Raw genomic sequence first — 17,573 nt, 5'->3', positions numbered from 1 at the left:
TTAAGACTCTGAACTCCCAATGCAGGGGCCCTGGGTTCCATCCCTGGTCAGGGAACTAGATCCCACATGCCACAACCAAGACCTAGCAGAGCCAAATAAATATAAATAATTTTTTTAAAGAGTTCAGCCATTTTATATAGTACTTACAGTCTTGATCTTTCACTTGAGTTTCAGTGATAAGACCCATCTTCCAAGTATTTTAATCTAAACACATAATTTATCTGAAATTCACCTTCCAGTTTATCTTTCCTGTCAGTGAAACTCCTAATTGCCTACTAACTACATCTTAGAAGTATAGAGTCATTTGTGACTTCTTGCTTTCACTGGACACCAAAGTCACTTACGAACCACCTCTCAAACTCCGCCCTCCTACCTCTAATCTGTATAACCTCTTGTGTATATAGTACCTCAAGAACAATCTTCTTGTCTTTTCATCATTCAAATCCTCTGGTTATAAAACAGTCTATGACCTGCTATTTCCCATTGTATCATATATGAACTAATCTGTTCAACATTCACACTGATGAATAATGGACAAATGGTCTACCTAAGAATGAAGATTCTGTTGGGAAGATGGCGTTGGTCTAGGCAGACAAAGATGAAGAAAAAAGTTACCACAAGCCTAGGCAGTTAGATAATGTTCAAAGACTTTTCTCTCTGGCCCACTTTATACTATATGAGGCACATTCATAGTAGTTAAAACTGGATCTGAAGGTGAAAGACAAATGCTGCCCAGTTGAGACAAAGAGATAGTTTCCAGGACTACTATTCAGACGACATCCCATAACTATGTGATAGCGACATGATTTGTATGGTGATTAGCATTTTGCAAAACAATTTCATATTGATTTTCTCATTTTATCTTGACAACATTTTCACTAAGGGAGATATCATTATTCCCATTTTGTATATAAGAAAAATAAGGCTCAGGGAGAAAACAAAACTTGCTTAAGATCATGCAGTGATGATGGTGTCAGGACTCAAATCCAGCCCTTCTGAATCTGTGTTCTGGACACCCTTAGCAATCCAGATACCCTTCTAGACTCTGAGCTGGGATTAGAGGTAGAAAGCCAGTGTACTGAATGCCTTTCTGATCTCAAAAAGTTTATTATCTATCATGGAAAGAGGTGATGAGAAAGGCATGTTTTCAAATAGTCCATTGTATTACACAATATATCTAACATGCCTTGAAAATTGTACCAATGGAATGTCATTGACCTGTTGTGGACCATGGATTTTCTCTTTCCACCTTGACCAGTAAAGAAAGACTCCTGTTGCCAAGAACATAATTTACATAAAGTGCCTTTAAAATGTTCATATCCTTGAATCAAGTAAATATACTTCTAGGAATTTTACTTAAGAAAATTAACAAAGATGTGTGCAAAGATTTATCTACAGAGATGTTCATTGTAGCCTTACTTATACCAGTGAAAAACTAGAAGCAATCTAAATTGTCCCAAAGAGAGAACTTATAAAATACAATATAGTACTTCTACTAATGGAATACTGTTCAGTCTTTTAAAATGATGTGAACAACCACAGATGGTTTGGATAGTTAGTGGCTAGTTAGAAGCAGGTTTGGCTGCATGTAACAGAAAACTCAAATAACAGTGACTTACACAAAGTAGGAGTCTCTAAGTTTCTCACATAGAAATTAAGAGATAAACTGAAACGATAGCTACATATTGGTCAAGAACTAGATTTCTCTATGATACAAATGAACGTGCTTGCAAAACAGAAATAGACTCACAGACTTAGAGAACAATCTTCCAGTTGCCAGGGATAAGTATGGGAGGAGCGGATAGTTAGGAAGTTTGGGATGGACATGTATGCACTGCTATATTTAAAACGGATAACCAACAAGAACCTGCTATATGATACAGGGAACTCTGCTCCATATTATCTGCCTGGATGGGAGGGGAGTTTGGGGGAGAATGGTTACATGTATATGTATGGCTGAGTCCCTTTGCTGTCTGCCTGAAACTATCACTACATTGCTAATTGGCGAAACTCCAACATAAAATAAAAAGTTTAAAATTTGTAATTAAAAAGTCAAACAATAAAATACTTTTAAGAAAATAAAGTTGAAAAAACAGATTTTTCATATATTTTTAAATTTTTATTTGTTTTTTATTGGAGTATAATTGCTTTCTAATGTGTTAGTTTCTGCTGTACAGCACAGTGAGTCAGCTATATGTATGCATATATCCTCATCCTCTTGAGCCTCCCCCCTTTTTCTCAGCCATTCTTTGTGCATAACTCCTGTAACCTAAGTGGTGAGGGTCCTACCCATATCACCTCTGGCATTCACCATAGCCAGGCTCACCAAAACTAGACTTGCAACTGCACATACCTCTGACTCTGCCTTTAAGGGCGTCTCTGGCCATCAGCACAAGGGGCATACCGGAAGTGCCGGGGAGTTCGAGACTTCCACGCTCCAGGAATAGCCCTCGAGCAATAGTAGATAAATTCACCATTCCCTTGCCCTTCGGGTGTGCAGGGACCAACTCTGAAGTGTGTCCTACACTGAAGCCCCAGCTGCACTGAGCCCCAGCTGCCCAAAGCAGCAAAGCATCCTTGATCAGCTTGCTTCCCTTTCCTGACTCACTTCCAGCTCTTCTCCCAGTGCCTCCCTCCATCAGGCCTCTCACTCCTTGCACTCAGACCCTTGTGCCTGTCTGTTTCTGGGGAGCTGCAACCAAGACGGCTTCTGTTCTCCTGGTTACTATAGCTCCCGAACATCATCACATCCAAGGCAGGAAGAAGGCAGATGGGAAAAGGGCAAAGCTGCCTTTCAGTTCAGTCAGTCTTTGAAAGAACTTTCCCAGGAGCCTCACCTGAATACCCTCAGCTAACATTCTCAGGACCTTCGGAACACTGCTGCACCCAACAGTAACAGATGCTGTTACCAAAGAAGAGACCTGGTGGCAATTTGGGGTACACGTGTTACTAGCTGTGTGACCCTTTACTAGCTGAGTTAGTTTACTGACCGTTTCTGAGCTTGGGTTGCTTTATGTATAACAATGGAATAGAGTGACCATGGTGGGCATTTGGAAGGATCACATTAAGAAACATACAATGCGTGGTACAGAGTAGACATGTGATAGCCGTGTTTTCTCCACTTCCTGAATCATCTGACTTTAACTCTGAGTAATAAACCAAAATTACAAAAAAACCCACAAAATTACCATCTAATACTTACTGATTTATGACCTTAGACATATCTTCCCATGTGATCTTAGCTGTTTGATCATCTGCAAAATAAAAATAATAATACCCACCTCACAAGTCACTCTGACTATATCAAATGAGCTATTTGAAGTCACATTTCAGGCACAGAGAGGGGTTTTCCTTTCTCCCCCAACCCCTCCCATCACTTCCTCTAGATCAAGAATTTTCAACAAAGTGATATTGCCCCCAAGAGGGCAAAAATTGGTTTTGGGGAGATGTAAAACTCATTCTCTTTATATGTGAAGCACAGATACATACAAAAATGCAGAAACTGATACAGATATAGTGTATCTGTGGCATAGGGTGATTAGGAGCAAAAAATAGACTGAAAAAATAGACTTTAGTACATAGAAGTTCAATAAAGAGAAATAAAGATGTTTTCTGTGTTGATCTTCTTAAAAAGAAAGAAAAGATACCCGGAAGTGGGGAAGAGAGTGGGGAAAGGTTGAGAAATATTGCTCTAGTGTCGATCTTGATAGACTGAGTCCATAAAAACCATTCTTGGAATCCACATGCTTCTGAGCTGGCCTATCTTCCCCAATGCCTTTTTCATAACCCCCACAGGTGAGGTTTCTCTTTTGTCCCCAGTGAATTGGTGGGTTTTATTTATTTTTATAAACTGTCCCCACTTTCTTTTGACCCAAGTTATGTTGTTAAACTCCAAAGCCACCAAATATAAGAAAGGTAGAAAGATTACTGAACATAGGAGGGTCTGAATTCCAGCGAGTGCACTTTTGGCACAGGTTAAATAATACTAGCTTTCTTTCTAATTTTCTGGTTGGATCCCTGTGTTGATTAAAACATGGCTTAACACCAGGGTGCTTTCCCTTGGTCCATTCTGTTCATCATGCATTAGAAAATGGTAGAAATGAGAACTTCCCTGAAACAGTGGGCCCTGTGTAGTGATTTACAAAAACACCTCGGGCACGATATTGAATCCTGTCACCTCGAGGGAGGACAGAGATTTGAAAGTAGAACTGTTACCTTTTCTTGCTGTTGATATCATACTGCTTCTGTAACCAAGGGGAAATGCAGAGGTTGGTTTTGGAATAAATAAACTCATGTGTAGTTTGCTATTTAAATTCAGTAGACAATACCCCACGGTGCTGCTGCCGTATGATAATGGATGGTTTTTACCCTTGAGAATCTGAATCACAAAGCTGCATTGGAATTACATGTAGCAATTATAGAAACATCTGTATAAGAAAATACCAAAGGACAGCAGAGTGTCATTAAAAACTATTTGCCAGTAAATCTGCATGTGATGGGCTAGTAAAAATGGACACGTTAGGCATAAGAGATGTGTCTGCCTATCGTGTAGGCTAGCTTTGTGAGGGATGACAAGCTTCCACTGGTACCCTGAGATAAGAAACAGCTGTTGCTGGCATTGGCATTCCTGCAAGAAGTAAAGTGATAATTATGAAACACACTTACAAGAGTTACCATATATTTGACAAACTTTGGAATATATGCAAGACCAGAATCCGGCAGCCCCGAGCTTTTGTTCAACAACCTTTTAGCAGTCTCCTGAGGAGTAATGATTCCAATCGCATAGAACCGATGTCCGATTGTGTGTTATTTCTAAAGCAAGTAGTTGCCGTGTATGTGTGTGGTAGGGATAGAGGGCAGGGGCAAGATGGAGAAAGGCTGTTATTTTTCTTTTTTATTGCATCAAGGACATTTTTTGGTATAAAATTTCTGACTTTCAAATGATGACTGCAAAGCAGTTGCTTAGGTACATTTATGAATTGTGAGTCAAAGAGGGAAAAACATCTTTCAGCACAAAAGCTTCGCTGAATCTCACCATCAGATCTGTTTAATAGCTACACAGAAAGGCAATGAGCTTTTATTTTAGAAGGTAAAAAAATTCACCATTTTCATATATAATTTCTATACTCTCTATAAAAATTAATAAAAACTCCAATTACAAGAACTTAAAATTTCATATTGATCTGGAACTTACCTTTTTGTAGAACTTTTTAAAAAAATTATATCCATTCAACTTTTTAGTTCAAGCATATTCTTAACTACTACTCTGGCATTTTCTGGGGAATTTTTTTTTTCCTTTTAATGTTTAACTGTACAAAGTCCACTATAGATGCCTGGTGTGGGTCTGGCCATTCACTCAGCAGGCATTCCACTTTTCCTCTGTTTCCTGCTAGATTTTCTGCTTGAAGGTTGTTCCATTCAGGCAGAGCACCCCTACCCAGCCAGCACCCCACCCAGCAGCCAGTAGAACAGACTCTTCTGCTATCAGAGGATATTCTCGGCAGCCTCCAGATCAGACTTTCTGGATGAGATGGTGGGATGGCATCACCAACTCGATGAACATGAGTTTGACCAAGCTCTAGGAGATGGTGAAGGACAGGGAAGCCTGACATGCTGCAGTTATGGGGTCTCAAAGAGTTGGACATGACTGAGCGACTGAACAGCAGAATAATAGGGAACTGGAGAAGGATGATCAGACAAATGGTGCAGCTCAGCCCATAGCAGTCTTTATGGGAAGAAGAACCATTCCTTCTCTGCTTAGCCATCCATAGCCTTGGCAATACAGCCAACGCAAACTGGACCAAGTGCTCCCTGGAGTTCTCATCTACCTTCTGATTTTATGCTATGGTTTTAAGAAGCAGGCACCCCGAGCAACCAGGAGCCATGATCTCTGGCTCTCCACCATGTTTCATGCTAGAAAAGGCTTGGGTTTTTAAGTTCCCATAACAGCAGACTGCCCAGTCAGCTCAGGGAGTTCAGCCTAAGTCCTCAGATCGGGTCTTATTACTCTCTATACTAATCTGGTCAAGAAAATTGTGTCCTAGAGAAGAATAATGGACAAGAGGAGAGTTGAGCAGATAATGACAAAGGTGAAGGAGAGAACAACAGAAAAAGAAAGGGAGAGTTTGAAGGCAGGGACTACTTCCAAACAACAGATAAATGTCTTCTTCCTCTATATTAAAAATCTGTCCACCAAAATGAAAAGGCATAATTAGCAGCTAAATACAGATTCATGTCTAATATCTGTTAAATGACATATCGCCAAGGTACAAAGCAGCATGTCTGGTTGAAGGTTGGGTGATTTGAGCCCTCTATCACTCTATGTAAAACAAAGAATCTATAGTTTCATTACCCTTAAATTGTCTGGCAGTGGGCAAAGTTTTATTAGAAGCTGTTCTTTCATATTATGCAGTGTAGTCAAGGATATATTAGCTTTGACATTTTCTTACATCTCAATACACTGTGGACTGAATTTACTGTGAGACTAATTTAGAAGGGAGATTTTCATAGGAGGAAGTAATGGTCAACATCAGCTGTGCTTCAGCTTAGAAGCAGGATGAAAATTCAGGGGAAAAATGGACATACACATAAAATTACTGGTTGTTAATAGGAATGCTTCTTATATTTAAATGCTTGATGCAACTCTATGTATCAAAACTGGAGTTTCTTAAAACTCTGTTCAGGAGGAAGATTTTATTATTAAGGAAATGGTATAATATCTCCTAACATGATCATTTTCTCTTAAAGAAGCCAAAAAACCCCATCATATTAAACCGCACATAAAAGGTTATTCAACTTTGGAAAAGAAAAAAAAAACAGCATTACAAGTTAAGCATTTAAAACAATTTAAAAGTGATTTATTTGAGTGATATACAATCAAGTTGTTATGAAACGAATTCCCAGTATGTGAAATTTAATTTCACCTGTAGGATCCATCACTCATCACCAAAGTTTTATTACGCTCTAGTATCGGGTGCCATTCTCTCACTTGGGGTTATCTTTTCTAATCAGATCATGCTGGTCATCTGACATTTTTGAGGCACCAATTAAAACATGTCATCAGTAAATGAAATTGAATTCTGTTCAAACCAAATAAAGAGGAAAACTAGCATATCAGAGTGATAAGTGGAGTACTTTAGTGTCAATAACTTAGAATATAAATATATCATAGAGTGATGTTTTAGCCGCTAAACTAATAAAACACAGTCAATCAAACAGTAAAAGATACTGCAAAACAGCAACAGGAAGTGTTATAAGAACAGCACCCAATGGAGACACATAAAAGAAAACCTGTACACATTCAGTTTCTTATCTGCTCTATAGGTATAACAGTGGAACGTTTTTTTGTGTGTGTTTTTTTCCCCTTTGCATTTATCTTTGTGCCTGAATGAGTTCAATTTCACTTATATCAGGACAGAAACTTCAGAACAGCACGTTAATCCGTCCTGTCTTCATGGGCAACTGAACAAACAGACCAATATCAGTGTAAAATTGTAATTCTGGAGATTAATGCTGTCTTTCTTGTTTGCTGTGAACTTGACCTCTTTGCCTTTCTTTCCCCCCCTTTTTTAGCTTCTGTCCAGGGTCCCTGGGAGAGAGCCATCTCACCAAACAAAGTGCCCTACTATATCAAGTAAGTCGAAAACATCAAGTTCTTAAAGAGGCATGTATTTTGGCTAATATGTATATTCACAGATGAATTTATTTTTAAAACTCAATGTTAGCCTGGCCTACAATACCTAGTTCTTTCTTCCCCAAGGAAGCTTGGATAAGTAACTCATGCTACAATGACCACTGAAAACTTGCTGATGCCACAGGGAGGTACCTTTTGGAAAAGTCCAGTTAATGCAGCGTACATGTTATGGTTTGTGATTGGAGGTGGTGTGGATTTCGCGCAATAGAATAGAAACTGCCTATAATATGATGGAGAGTAGCAGTGAATACTTACAAGAACAATTTTATTTATTCAGGGGTTTTCCCACATTTCTTCTTTAGACAAAGATGGAAGGTGTCTGCAACTATCTGTCCACAGACTGTTTTAGGTGAATAAATACTTGATGTACCCAAAGGCAGGCAGTCACAGTTCTGGATTTGTGGAGCTGAGGTGTTAATTCTCAACACATAGCACTCGGCATTTTTCACATAACAACAACAAAAATGATATTGTTTTCGGGGGCTATTTATGTCAGTCAAAGGCATACAGGTTCTTAGAAGCAGCTTCTGCAAGATGCTGTATGAAATACAAATTATGATACATTGGGTTGCCATGAAAGAGAGAGGAGAGAGAGTATTGAGTTATTATGGTACCTTAACAGTTACTCATCAATTGTGTAATTGAGTCCAGCTTAAATTTAAGTTTCAGTCAGCCACCTCAACAACAATTTAAATAAATCAGATTCGTGAAATAGTCTGCAATACCAACTTAAGTCTTTGAACTTGCTTCCACTATCAGTCTGACTAAAAATATGAAATGTTTTTCCATCTTTTCAGCCTGCCATCTTTTATCGAGTCTGTTTTTATTCTTCTACTGCCCATCAATCCTTCATAATTCAGTTCTCAAGCAATAAGGGCAGTCCTAGATCTTCATTACCACAGTTCTCAAGAAATTGGATTTCATGCCTCAATTTTGTTAACTCAGAAGAATGGGATTGAAGGGATGTTTTTGGCTCCTCAAGGAGAGCTATATCCTTTAGGAAAGGTGGTCTTACTAAATTTTTCCAGACAGGGTTTCTCTCACTTTAAAAATTCTACTTCAGTGTGTTTTGATCCTACTTTTTAATTTTCCAGTTTCAAATTTGATTTTATTATTTTTGTTGTGTATAATTATTTAGTCACTCTAAAGTACATGGTTTAATACCTATTTAAAATTATCCATTCTCTTAAATAATGTACTGATTTTTAGACATGAACTGTATTGCTTTACATGCACTGTATATTTTGTGGAGCCATTTTATTCAAATTCTTCCCAGTCTTCTTCTACATCAGTGTCTTCATCATCACAAGTTTCCATTTCTGACTAAGACCTGCTCCTTTTTCAATCCATTTCTAAAACTCTCACTTTATCCAATTCCTTTATGAACTAGAATAAAAACTCCTTTTGTGGCCCAGATGTTAGGATCACCTGAGAGTCTGAGACATCTTTAAGCCGTCATTCTCCAAATTGTTACCTGTTTGGGGTTCATTAAGTGTCTCATGGGATTCCTAGAGTACCCCTCTCATCCCACTGTCCTTTCCCTAAATAGGTATCTTCTCCCTGATATTACATCTCCTTTGAAAGATCCCAGCACAGTGCTGTGAAGCAGTGGAAATGAATTCGGTCCAAAAAAATGAAAAGAAAACAAATTCCAGAAAAGCTATAATTCCTCCCTGTATCTTAGACTCTTATTGCTACTCAATAGGATCAGAGGACAGCCACTCTCTGTTTTTCTTCCTGTTTGTCCAGAGCTCCTTCACCAAATTGAAGATTATGGTTCTGATTTTGGGAGGGGCACAGATCTGGGAATAAGAAAACATGACTTCTGGTCCTGACTCTGTGATTAGTTGATTGTATGGCCTAGGGCAAGTCATTTCACCTGCACAAAGCTTGGTTTCTCATTTCTCAAATGAAGAGTTGGACTAGATGACATCTAAGCTCCTTTGTAACTCTAGGAATCAAAGCATGTGACTGATTCCATAGTCTTGTCCAAATTCAAAACCTTTAAGAACTCAGCCTTCTTTTTTAAGAAGTTTAATCTTTTTTAAAAAAAAATTCTTTATTTTCATTATTAACAGAATATAAATTCTCAGTTTTAAAAATAACACAGAAATTTTATTTTTCCACTGTGAATTAGCTTCACATATGCCCTCTCAGTCCACTCCAGTTTCTCCAGGTACCTAAGGAGCTTTGGTCTTGGTGTTTAATTTAGAACTATTATTCTTCCTAGTTTAATGGTAAGAAATATGGAACAATAGACAGGAAAATGAGCAGAGAGGTGAGTATGGAGACCTTAAAAGCCTCTGAAGTGATCAGTTCCTTGGAATGAAGAATTACCTAATTTCTCAAAGATGTACTGGAAACTTTACAGAGATCAATTCTCTGTACAAGACAACTAAGATGGCAGAGGAATAGGACGGGAGACCACTTTCTCCCCCACAAATTCATCAAAAGATCATTTGAACACTGAGCAAACTCCACAAAACAACTTCTGATCGCTAGCAGAGGACATCAGTCACCCAGAAAAACAGCCCATTGTCTTCGAAAGGAGGTAGGATAAAATATAAAAGATAAAAGAGAGACAATAGAATTAGGGGTGGAGATCCATCCCAGGAAGGGAGTCATAATAGAGGAAGTTTCCAAACACCAGGAAACCCTCTCACTGGCGGGTCTGGGGGAAGTTTTCGAATCTCGGAGGGCAACCTAACTGGGAGGACAATTCTCTGTACAATTATAATCTCCTTGAAATTAGAGATTGTGCAATTTCTCAAATATACTCTTAAAATGTTAAGCCATAACATAGGGAGAACACATGTTCAGAACATTGTCCATAGACAGATTATTGATAACATTTGTGATTTATTATTGCACATTACTACTCTCTAAAATATTCTGCTTATACCAAATGACTTTGTACAAGATCCAGTGAACCTAATGCCCTGGCAGATGCCATTCATAGTTTGAGATACCTTCAGTTAGTTCAGTTCAGTCGCTCATTCATGTCCGACTCTTTGCGACCCCATGGACTGCAGCACACCAGAGTTCACTGTCCATCACTATATCCTGGAGCTTCCTCAAACTCATGTCCATCGAGTTGATGATGCCATCCAGCCATCTCATCCTCTGTTGTCCCCTTCTCTTCCTGCCCCCAATCCCTCCCAACATCAGGGTCTTTTCCAATGAGTCAGTTCTTCGCATCAGGTGACCAAAGTTTTGGAGTTTCAGCTTCAGCATCAGTCCTTCCAATGAACACCCAGGACTGAACTCCTTTAGGATGGACTGGTTGGATCTCCTTGCAGTCCAAGGGCTCTCAAGAGTCTTCTCCAACACCACAGTTCAAAAGCATCAATTCTTTGGTGCTCAGCTTTCTTCACAGTCCAACTCTCACATCCATACATGACCACTGAAAAAACCATAGCCTTGACCAGATGGACCTTTGTTGGCAAAGTAATGTCTCTGCTTTTTAATATGCTGTCTAGGTTGGTCATAACTTTCCTTCCAAGGAGTAAGTGTCTTTTAATTTCATGGCTACAATCACCATCTGCAGTGATTTTGGAGCCCCAAAAAAATAAAGTCTGACACTGTTTCCACTGTTTCCTCATCTATTTCCCATGAGATACCTCATTGGTCCACAAATAACAATAATGATAGTATTTGTAATGACATCATTTCAACCAGCTCCTATTTATCCTCATATTTGTCCTGACTTCCATGCAAGAGTTTTTAACCACGTATATCCAGCTGCAGAAACAAGTGTTTTTTCTGGGTATTTTTTTAATGCTATATAATAGTTCCTTTTCAATGCTGAAATAAACTGATCATTCACATAATAAGAAGTTTCTATACCAGTAGCACAGTTCCAGTTAGTTACTGAGTCAGTCACCTGTCCTTGAGTTTGCAACAACATCTTCTGCTTTAGATAGCCAATCAACTAGTGTTTATACCTGCATCCTAACACTGGCTTTTCATATGATGCTAAGAACCTTGATTTTGAAACGTCAAACTACATGTTTGTCTAGTTTATTAGTCCACAGTGTATATCATTGTTACAGTCTTCATTTTCCCTTCCCCTTGGGGCTCTTCTATTCCTGCTAGCCTCTCTTTCAGGTTATTTGATTACAGCTTTCATTGCCACTGCAAAAAATAATCACCAACAATGTTCAACCTGTTACAACTGCCTTTTCCACTCTCTGCCATTTTGTAGTTTTTTGGCCTACTGTCAAACTCATGAAAATTTCAATATAATAGCCTTTAACCAGCTGCTGCATTCTGTTAGAATTTCTTTCACCTATTTATGTTGCACACTCCCATATGGGTAAACCACGTGGAGCCAAGAGCTGGGACTGTCTCTTGCTTTCTTAATGAGTTAGAAAATTATTTTTCTGTGTTCTGGACTGTCAGAAGAATTTAGAAATCCCAAACTTGCATGCAACATGTTTTTGTATAGATGACATAATAAGAGCATAAGAAATAGCACACTGGGTCAGACCCACAGGGCGACTAGCCCAGAAGTCTGACCCACATGCAAACAACAGTAGATGTGTTGTCGATTAACCTAGTAATTTTCATTTAAAAAATATCAGGATGTATCATGACCATTTCTTACAATGCACTGTGCAGTCTATTGGCATTGAGTATATCCAGTGGTTTCTTAAACTTTTCCCATTCTCCCCTTCAGTCCTGTCTTAGAAATAAGAAGTTCTATAAACTTACTGATTTCTCTATAAATAAATAAAGATGTACTTCAGTTTCTCTTTAATCTACATTCCTTAACCTCAAGGGGTGGCCCCAATTAAGTGCTATGAAATTCACTGAATACAATTCTATTTACCCAGAGTCAACTTTAATCTCATATCCCCTCAGTACCTCCTTTTCATTTTCATCTTCCCACTCTGAGAGTCTAATCCTTTTTAGGTTTTCAGTCTGCCCTTGAATGAAAGATAAGCATTTCCCTTGATCATCTTAGTTGTTTTTCCCTGGATCTTCTCCAGCTCTGTTATATCTTCCTTGGGGTGTCGTGACTGGAATGGCCCAAATATTGGTTATTAAATTTGTTAGCATCGTCTCTAGTCTCTGTTCACTCATGAACAAGGTAAATGCTATTCACAGTCTCCCATTGATGCACACATGAAGAAACCAATTGAGGTCATACCAGTTCTACATATATTACTTCTAGCAGAAGGTTGGTTTGTGGCTACTTATGTGTAATACCAGATCAAGTGTTTGACCTTTTATTTCTGCCAGCTGTCTCTTAGGAAGGATTTGATTTTTAGACAAGCTGGTCCTTCCTCCTGCAAAGACGCTGTGGTTGCTAAATATCGGGAGGCATTCAGTAATGAAGCTTGGGAGAAACCTGCTGACTCAGTCACCAGCAGTACATTGCATCAGGTTGCCTTTCTAAACATGTCTGAAGCACTTCACAAAGGCATGAAAAATGGGGTTCTGGGGAACATTCTTACTGTTCAGCTCTTTTTAACATACAATGTTCAAGAAACAGCTCAGGTCTAAAGGAGTGTCTGTTTTTTCCTGCTAGTTATTTTGGATATTGTCTACATTGCTGTGGATGTCTAATAACCTTGATCTATCCTTCTCTCCATTCTCAATCCCAGGCATGTTTCTCCAGCCACCTGTTACATCTGAATTGCTCATCACTTTCTGCTGGTTTCTGCTTAGCAAAATACGATATAAAACCTCCCTGGTTGAAGCTGACAGTCGCTTCAGTCAGCATTTCTTACTGCTATTGCCGTGTCACTGCCGAAATGGCTGACTGGAGTTCTCACTCTCCTGTATTCCTATGGCTACCATCCCTGTGGTTCTACTAGAACAAGCATTTGATTCTCAGCATGAAATTTTGGCCATCACCCTACACTTACCTTTTGCTGTTTGTGTCCTCTTGTATCCTGTTGAACTTTTTGCAGTTACTCTGATGAACCTTGCTCTGATTTTGAGTACCCATGCTCCCTAACTCCAGTAGCATCTGAGTTTTGACACCACCTACCTCCGTACCATATTGCCTCAATTTCAATTTTCTGGGCAGTTTTTCAGATTCCAGCTATCGCCCATGTTTAAAACGTATCTTGCCCTCATTCTTGCTCCAGCTCCCTATTATTTGTGCCAGGAGTTGTTCTGCTTCAACTTTGGGCTGAGTTTATTTGTTCCTCTGAACTATTGACTTTTATTTCACTACTTAATGTTTATTTAGAGAGAGAGCGATAGTTAGCTATGTCTCAGCTGTAACATCAGTCAAGATCCTAAATATTTGTTGGTTAGAATGTGGTGGGAACACTTCTGATGAGACGGGTTCTTTAAGTCTTTATTGAATTTGTTGCAGTATTGCTTGTGTTTTATGTTTTGGTTTTTTGGTTGTGTCCTGTGTGATCTTAGCTCCTCAACCAGGGATCAAACCTGCACCCCTTTTGTTGGATGGCAAAGTTTTAACTATCGGACTGTCAGGGAAGTCCGGGGATGGGCTCTTATTATTAAAAAAAACACTGGGTTGTGATATCCAGCTAAGAAAACATTCCCCCATGTCTCATTCATGATACCTTACTTATCTTCAGGTGTTCAGTTTGAATATTGGTTGGGATTGCAGAGGTGTCCTTAGTTTTTCGCAGAATATACTTTGTGCTGTTTCTGGTCAAATCCTTCACATGTATATTTTTCTTCAAAATACACCTTTTAGCAGCTGACAAGACACTATGAAATGGGAGAAATAGTAAACAGACCGGGTATCAGAAGACTTGAAGTCTGATTTCAACTTTCCTATTAACTAGCTATTTGACCAAAGGTGAATCACTTGTCTTGTCTGAGTCTCAGTTTCTCCATCCATCACCTGAAGAGGCTGAATCACATGATATTATAGGTCATTTCCAGTCCTGACATTCCCTGATTTTATGAATGTTGACTTTGAAAAAGAAATTACTTATAATAGTTTCCAGAAGAGTGAAAATGAATCTTCATATCGCCCTCGAGGTTTCTTATTGTACCATCAATCTTAACAGGATAGGAAGGACAAATAATGTGAAACTTTTTCCTTAACTGTTTAGCACCATTGATAATAAGAAGCGGATATAATAGAGAATCAGCTGTCAGTCTTTGAGGATACTGGTGAATATCTCTGGGTAATTAAATTTGTGGAATCTCTGCCAGAAGCCTGGTGCTCTGACTTTTCAAAAGGTTTTGTACACAGAGATAACCCAGAGGTCAGTCTTCTCTGCTGTGCTTTCTCCTCCACAGTTTGATGCTTCCAGAGGTCATATTAGCTGAGTCTCATTAAGCTCTGCAACCACAATGACGAAGGAATGGTCAGTAATGCATAATTGATGATATAATCTTGAAAACAGCTCAGCTTAAGATGGTACCTGAAAGAGAGTGCGGGAGATGCCATAGTGTCACACAGGGTGCTGATTCTGGCCTTTGCTTTTGTACATCTTGTTGGTAGCTGTAGATGTTACTATCTTCTGTCTCATAAGGCTCACCAAAAAATATCTCACATCTTTCCTTACAATTTCATCAGAGGATACATAGAACCTCAACGGAGATAATAGAGTTCTTGAGGATAGGGACTGTGTGTCTTTTTCTAGCATAGTGCCTCACAGATAGCACGCGCTCAGTAGATATTAGAATGAATGAATAAGCAAATGCATACAAGAAGTTTCACATGCTTTCCAGTTTCCTGGAAATCTTCAGGTGTCTGTATGTCCATTTAGATCTACCACCCAAATGTGTCTCTCATATCCCCTAGTGGTGGTGGTATTGTTGTTTAGTCATCCAGTCATGCAAAGTCTTTGTGACTTCATGAGCTGTAGCCCACCAGGCTTTTCTCTGTCCATGGAATTTCCCAGGCAAGAATACTGGAGTGGGTTGCCATTTCCTTCTCCAGGGGTCTACCTGACCCTGGGATCCAACCTGAGTCTCCTTCATTGGCAGGTGGATTCTCTTTTTTTTTCTTAATTTATTTTAATTGGAGGACAATTACTCTATAATATTGCAATGGTTTTTGCCATACATCAGTATGAATCAGCTGGCCACAGGTATACATATGTCCCCACCATCCTGAACCCCCCTCCCACCTCCCTCCTCACCCCATCCCTCTGGGTTGTCACAGAGCACCAGTTTGGATGCTGTTTCATACATCAGACTCAGCAGGCGGATTCTTTACCACTGTGCCACCAGTTAATATTACAAAGTGTGCTGAGTCTTACATAGAGTACAGTCCATGGAACTCTCCAGGCCAGAATACTGGAGTGGGTAGCCCTTCCCTTCTCCAGGGGATCTTCCCAACCCAGGCATGGAACCCAGGTCTCGTGCATTGGAGGCAGATTCTTTGTCAGCTGAGCCAACAGGGAAGCCCAAGAATACTGGAGTGGGCAGCCTATCCCTTCTCCAGCAGGTCTTCCCGACCCAGGAATCTAATCGGGGTCTCCTGCATTGTAGGCGGATTCTTTATCAGCTGAGCCACCAGGGAAACCCTATAGAGTTTCTCAGGTCTCTTAAACCCGGCGCCTAGCAGATGATCCTTAGCTGAGTATCTGAATGGTACATACAAAACCCTGATGTCTGGATTCTGCTCTGTCTTTAACACTGTGATTTGCAATACGACTTAGCCCACCTGATAATGCCTGAAATCATTCTGAGCTCTAGCTTTCTTTGTTACAGTAGAACTGGGGTCTTTTTGTTTTTCTTAAATGCCACTCATGATCATTCTTCAGATTTTGCAGTGTTCAGTAGAGCTTTAAATTGATCAACCTCTGTGTTTCACTAAGCGTTTACTTTGGATTTACTTTTGGGGCTGGGATATAGTAGCCACTGAGTCTGAAGAGAATGATAGTGATGTTTTTATTTTACAGAAAAAAAAAATCCTATAACATTCTGTGCCATGTGTAATGCTTAAAGGTGGCAACATATGTACATATGCACATATATGCTGCAGTTAAAATACATTGTTGTGTACAGGTCAAAAATTCTGATATATTTCCCAGGTATTGTATTCCCCCTCACCTCATTCATGGCACCTTGGGGAATGTGAGAGTATTCATGAAATATATTTAGGTCTCTGTCCCCGAAAAAGAGGAATAAATTATTTCAACTGTTGCTTCATTTTCTTTTTCTAGCTTTGTGAAACGCGTTCATTCTCCCATAGTTGTGTGGTAAAAAAGACCATGGGCTGTGGCCTCAAATAAACCTGCATTGGAAACCCAACTTTATCATAATCTGACTCTGTGACTAGTTAACCTCACACCCATTCTCCTTTCTGACACGTAGGGAATATGAATGAACTTCTCCAAAATGGAACTGAAGTCTCACTGACATCTAAGTGCTGGGGTTTTAAGAAAATCTTACAGCTATGTCCAGTGTTAGCTATGTGTTTAGAACATTTTCTAGCACACAGATATCCTTGATCAAATTAGTTTATTTTTGTTCTTGGCATTCCCATATAATTTGGGGTATCTGTCCATTCCCAAACATTCCTGAGCCTCTCCTAGGCTCCTCTAATTGCTTCTTATCCTGTCCCCCTGGGAAGCCACATCCTGTTGGCCTTTACAAAGGTCAGCAGCAGCCCAGACAGCATTTGAAAATAACTGAATAACCCCGATCCGCCTCTCCCCTTTGGATAATTTCCTTAGAGCATTAGTCCTTTGAACATTGACCTGGTTACACAAAATGTCCCTTTCTCAGCAGGAAAACTCCAAATCCCATTCAGTCTTCCCCTCCCTCATTCCAGAGGGACAGGGAGGAGGGACAGGGAGGAGGGCAGAGGGTAGGGAGAAGGAATGAGAATACTTCCTTCTAGAAAGTTGTCAGCACACACACACACACACACACACACATAATTTCTTTTGAAAAATAAAATGAGTGCATTGTATACATCAGTGCTGTC

At 39.5% G+C, this 17,573-nt stretch overlaps 1 protein-coding gene across 2 annotated transcripts in view; it reads left to right on the top strand.

The window, feature by feature from the left end:
* The window catches only part of DMD (dystrophin), a 2,163,935-nt gene that overhangs the window by 1,935,756 nt on the left and 210,606 nt on the right, over window positions 1–17,573 (top strand). For both annotated transcript variants that reach the window (XM_065915496.1, XM_065915495.1), the window contains one exon: window positions 7,573–7,633. In XM_065915496.1, the coding sequence (XP_065771568.1) occupies window positions 7,573–7,633 (61 nt within the window). The remainder of the gene's footprint in view (window positions 1–7,572; window positions 7,634–17,573) is intronic.

The sequence above is a fragment of the Muntiacus reevesi genome, chromosome X, assembly GCF_963930625.1.
Source record: "Muntiacus reevesi chromosome X, mMunRee1.1, whole genome shotgun sequence".
Lineage (NCBI taxonomy): Eukaryota > Metazoa > Chordata > Mammalia > Artiodactyla > Cervidae > Muntiacus > Muntiacus reevesi.
The sequence above is the reverse complement of the archived record's forward strand: the minus strand, read 5'-3'. Positions and strand labels throughout refer to the sequence as shown.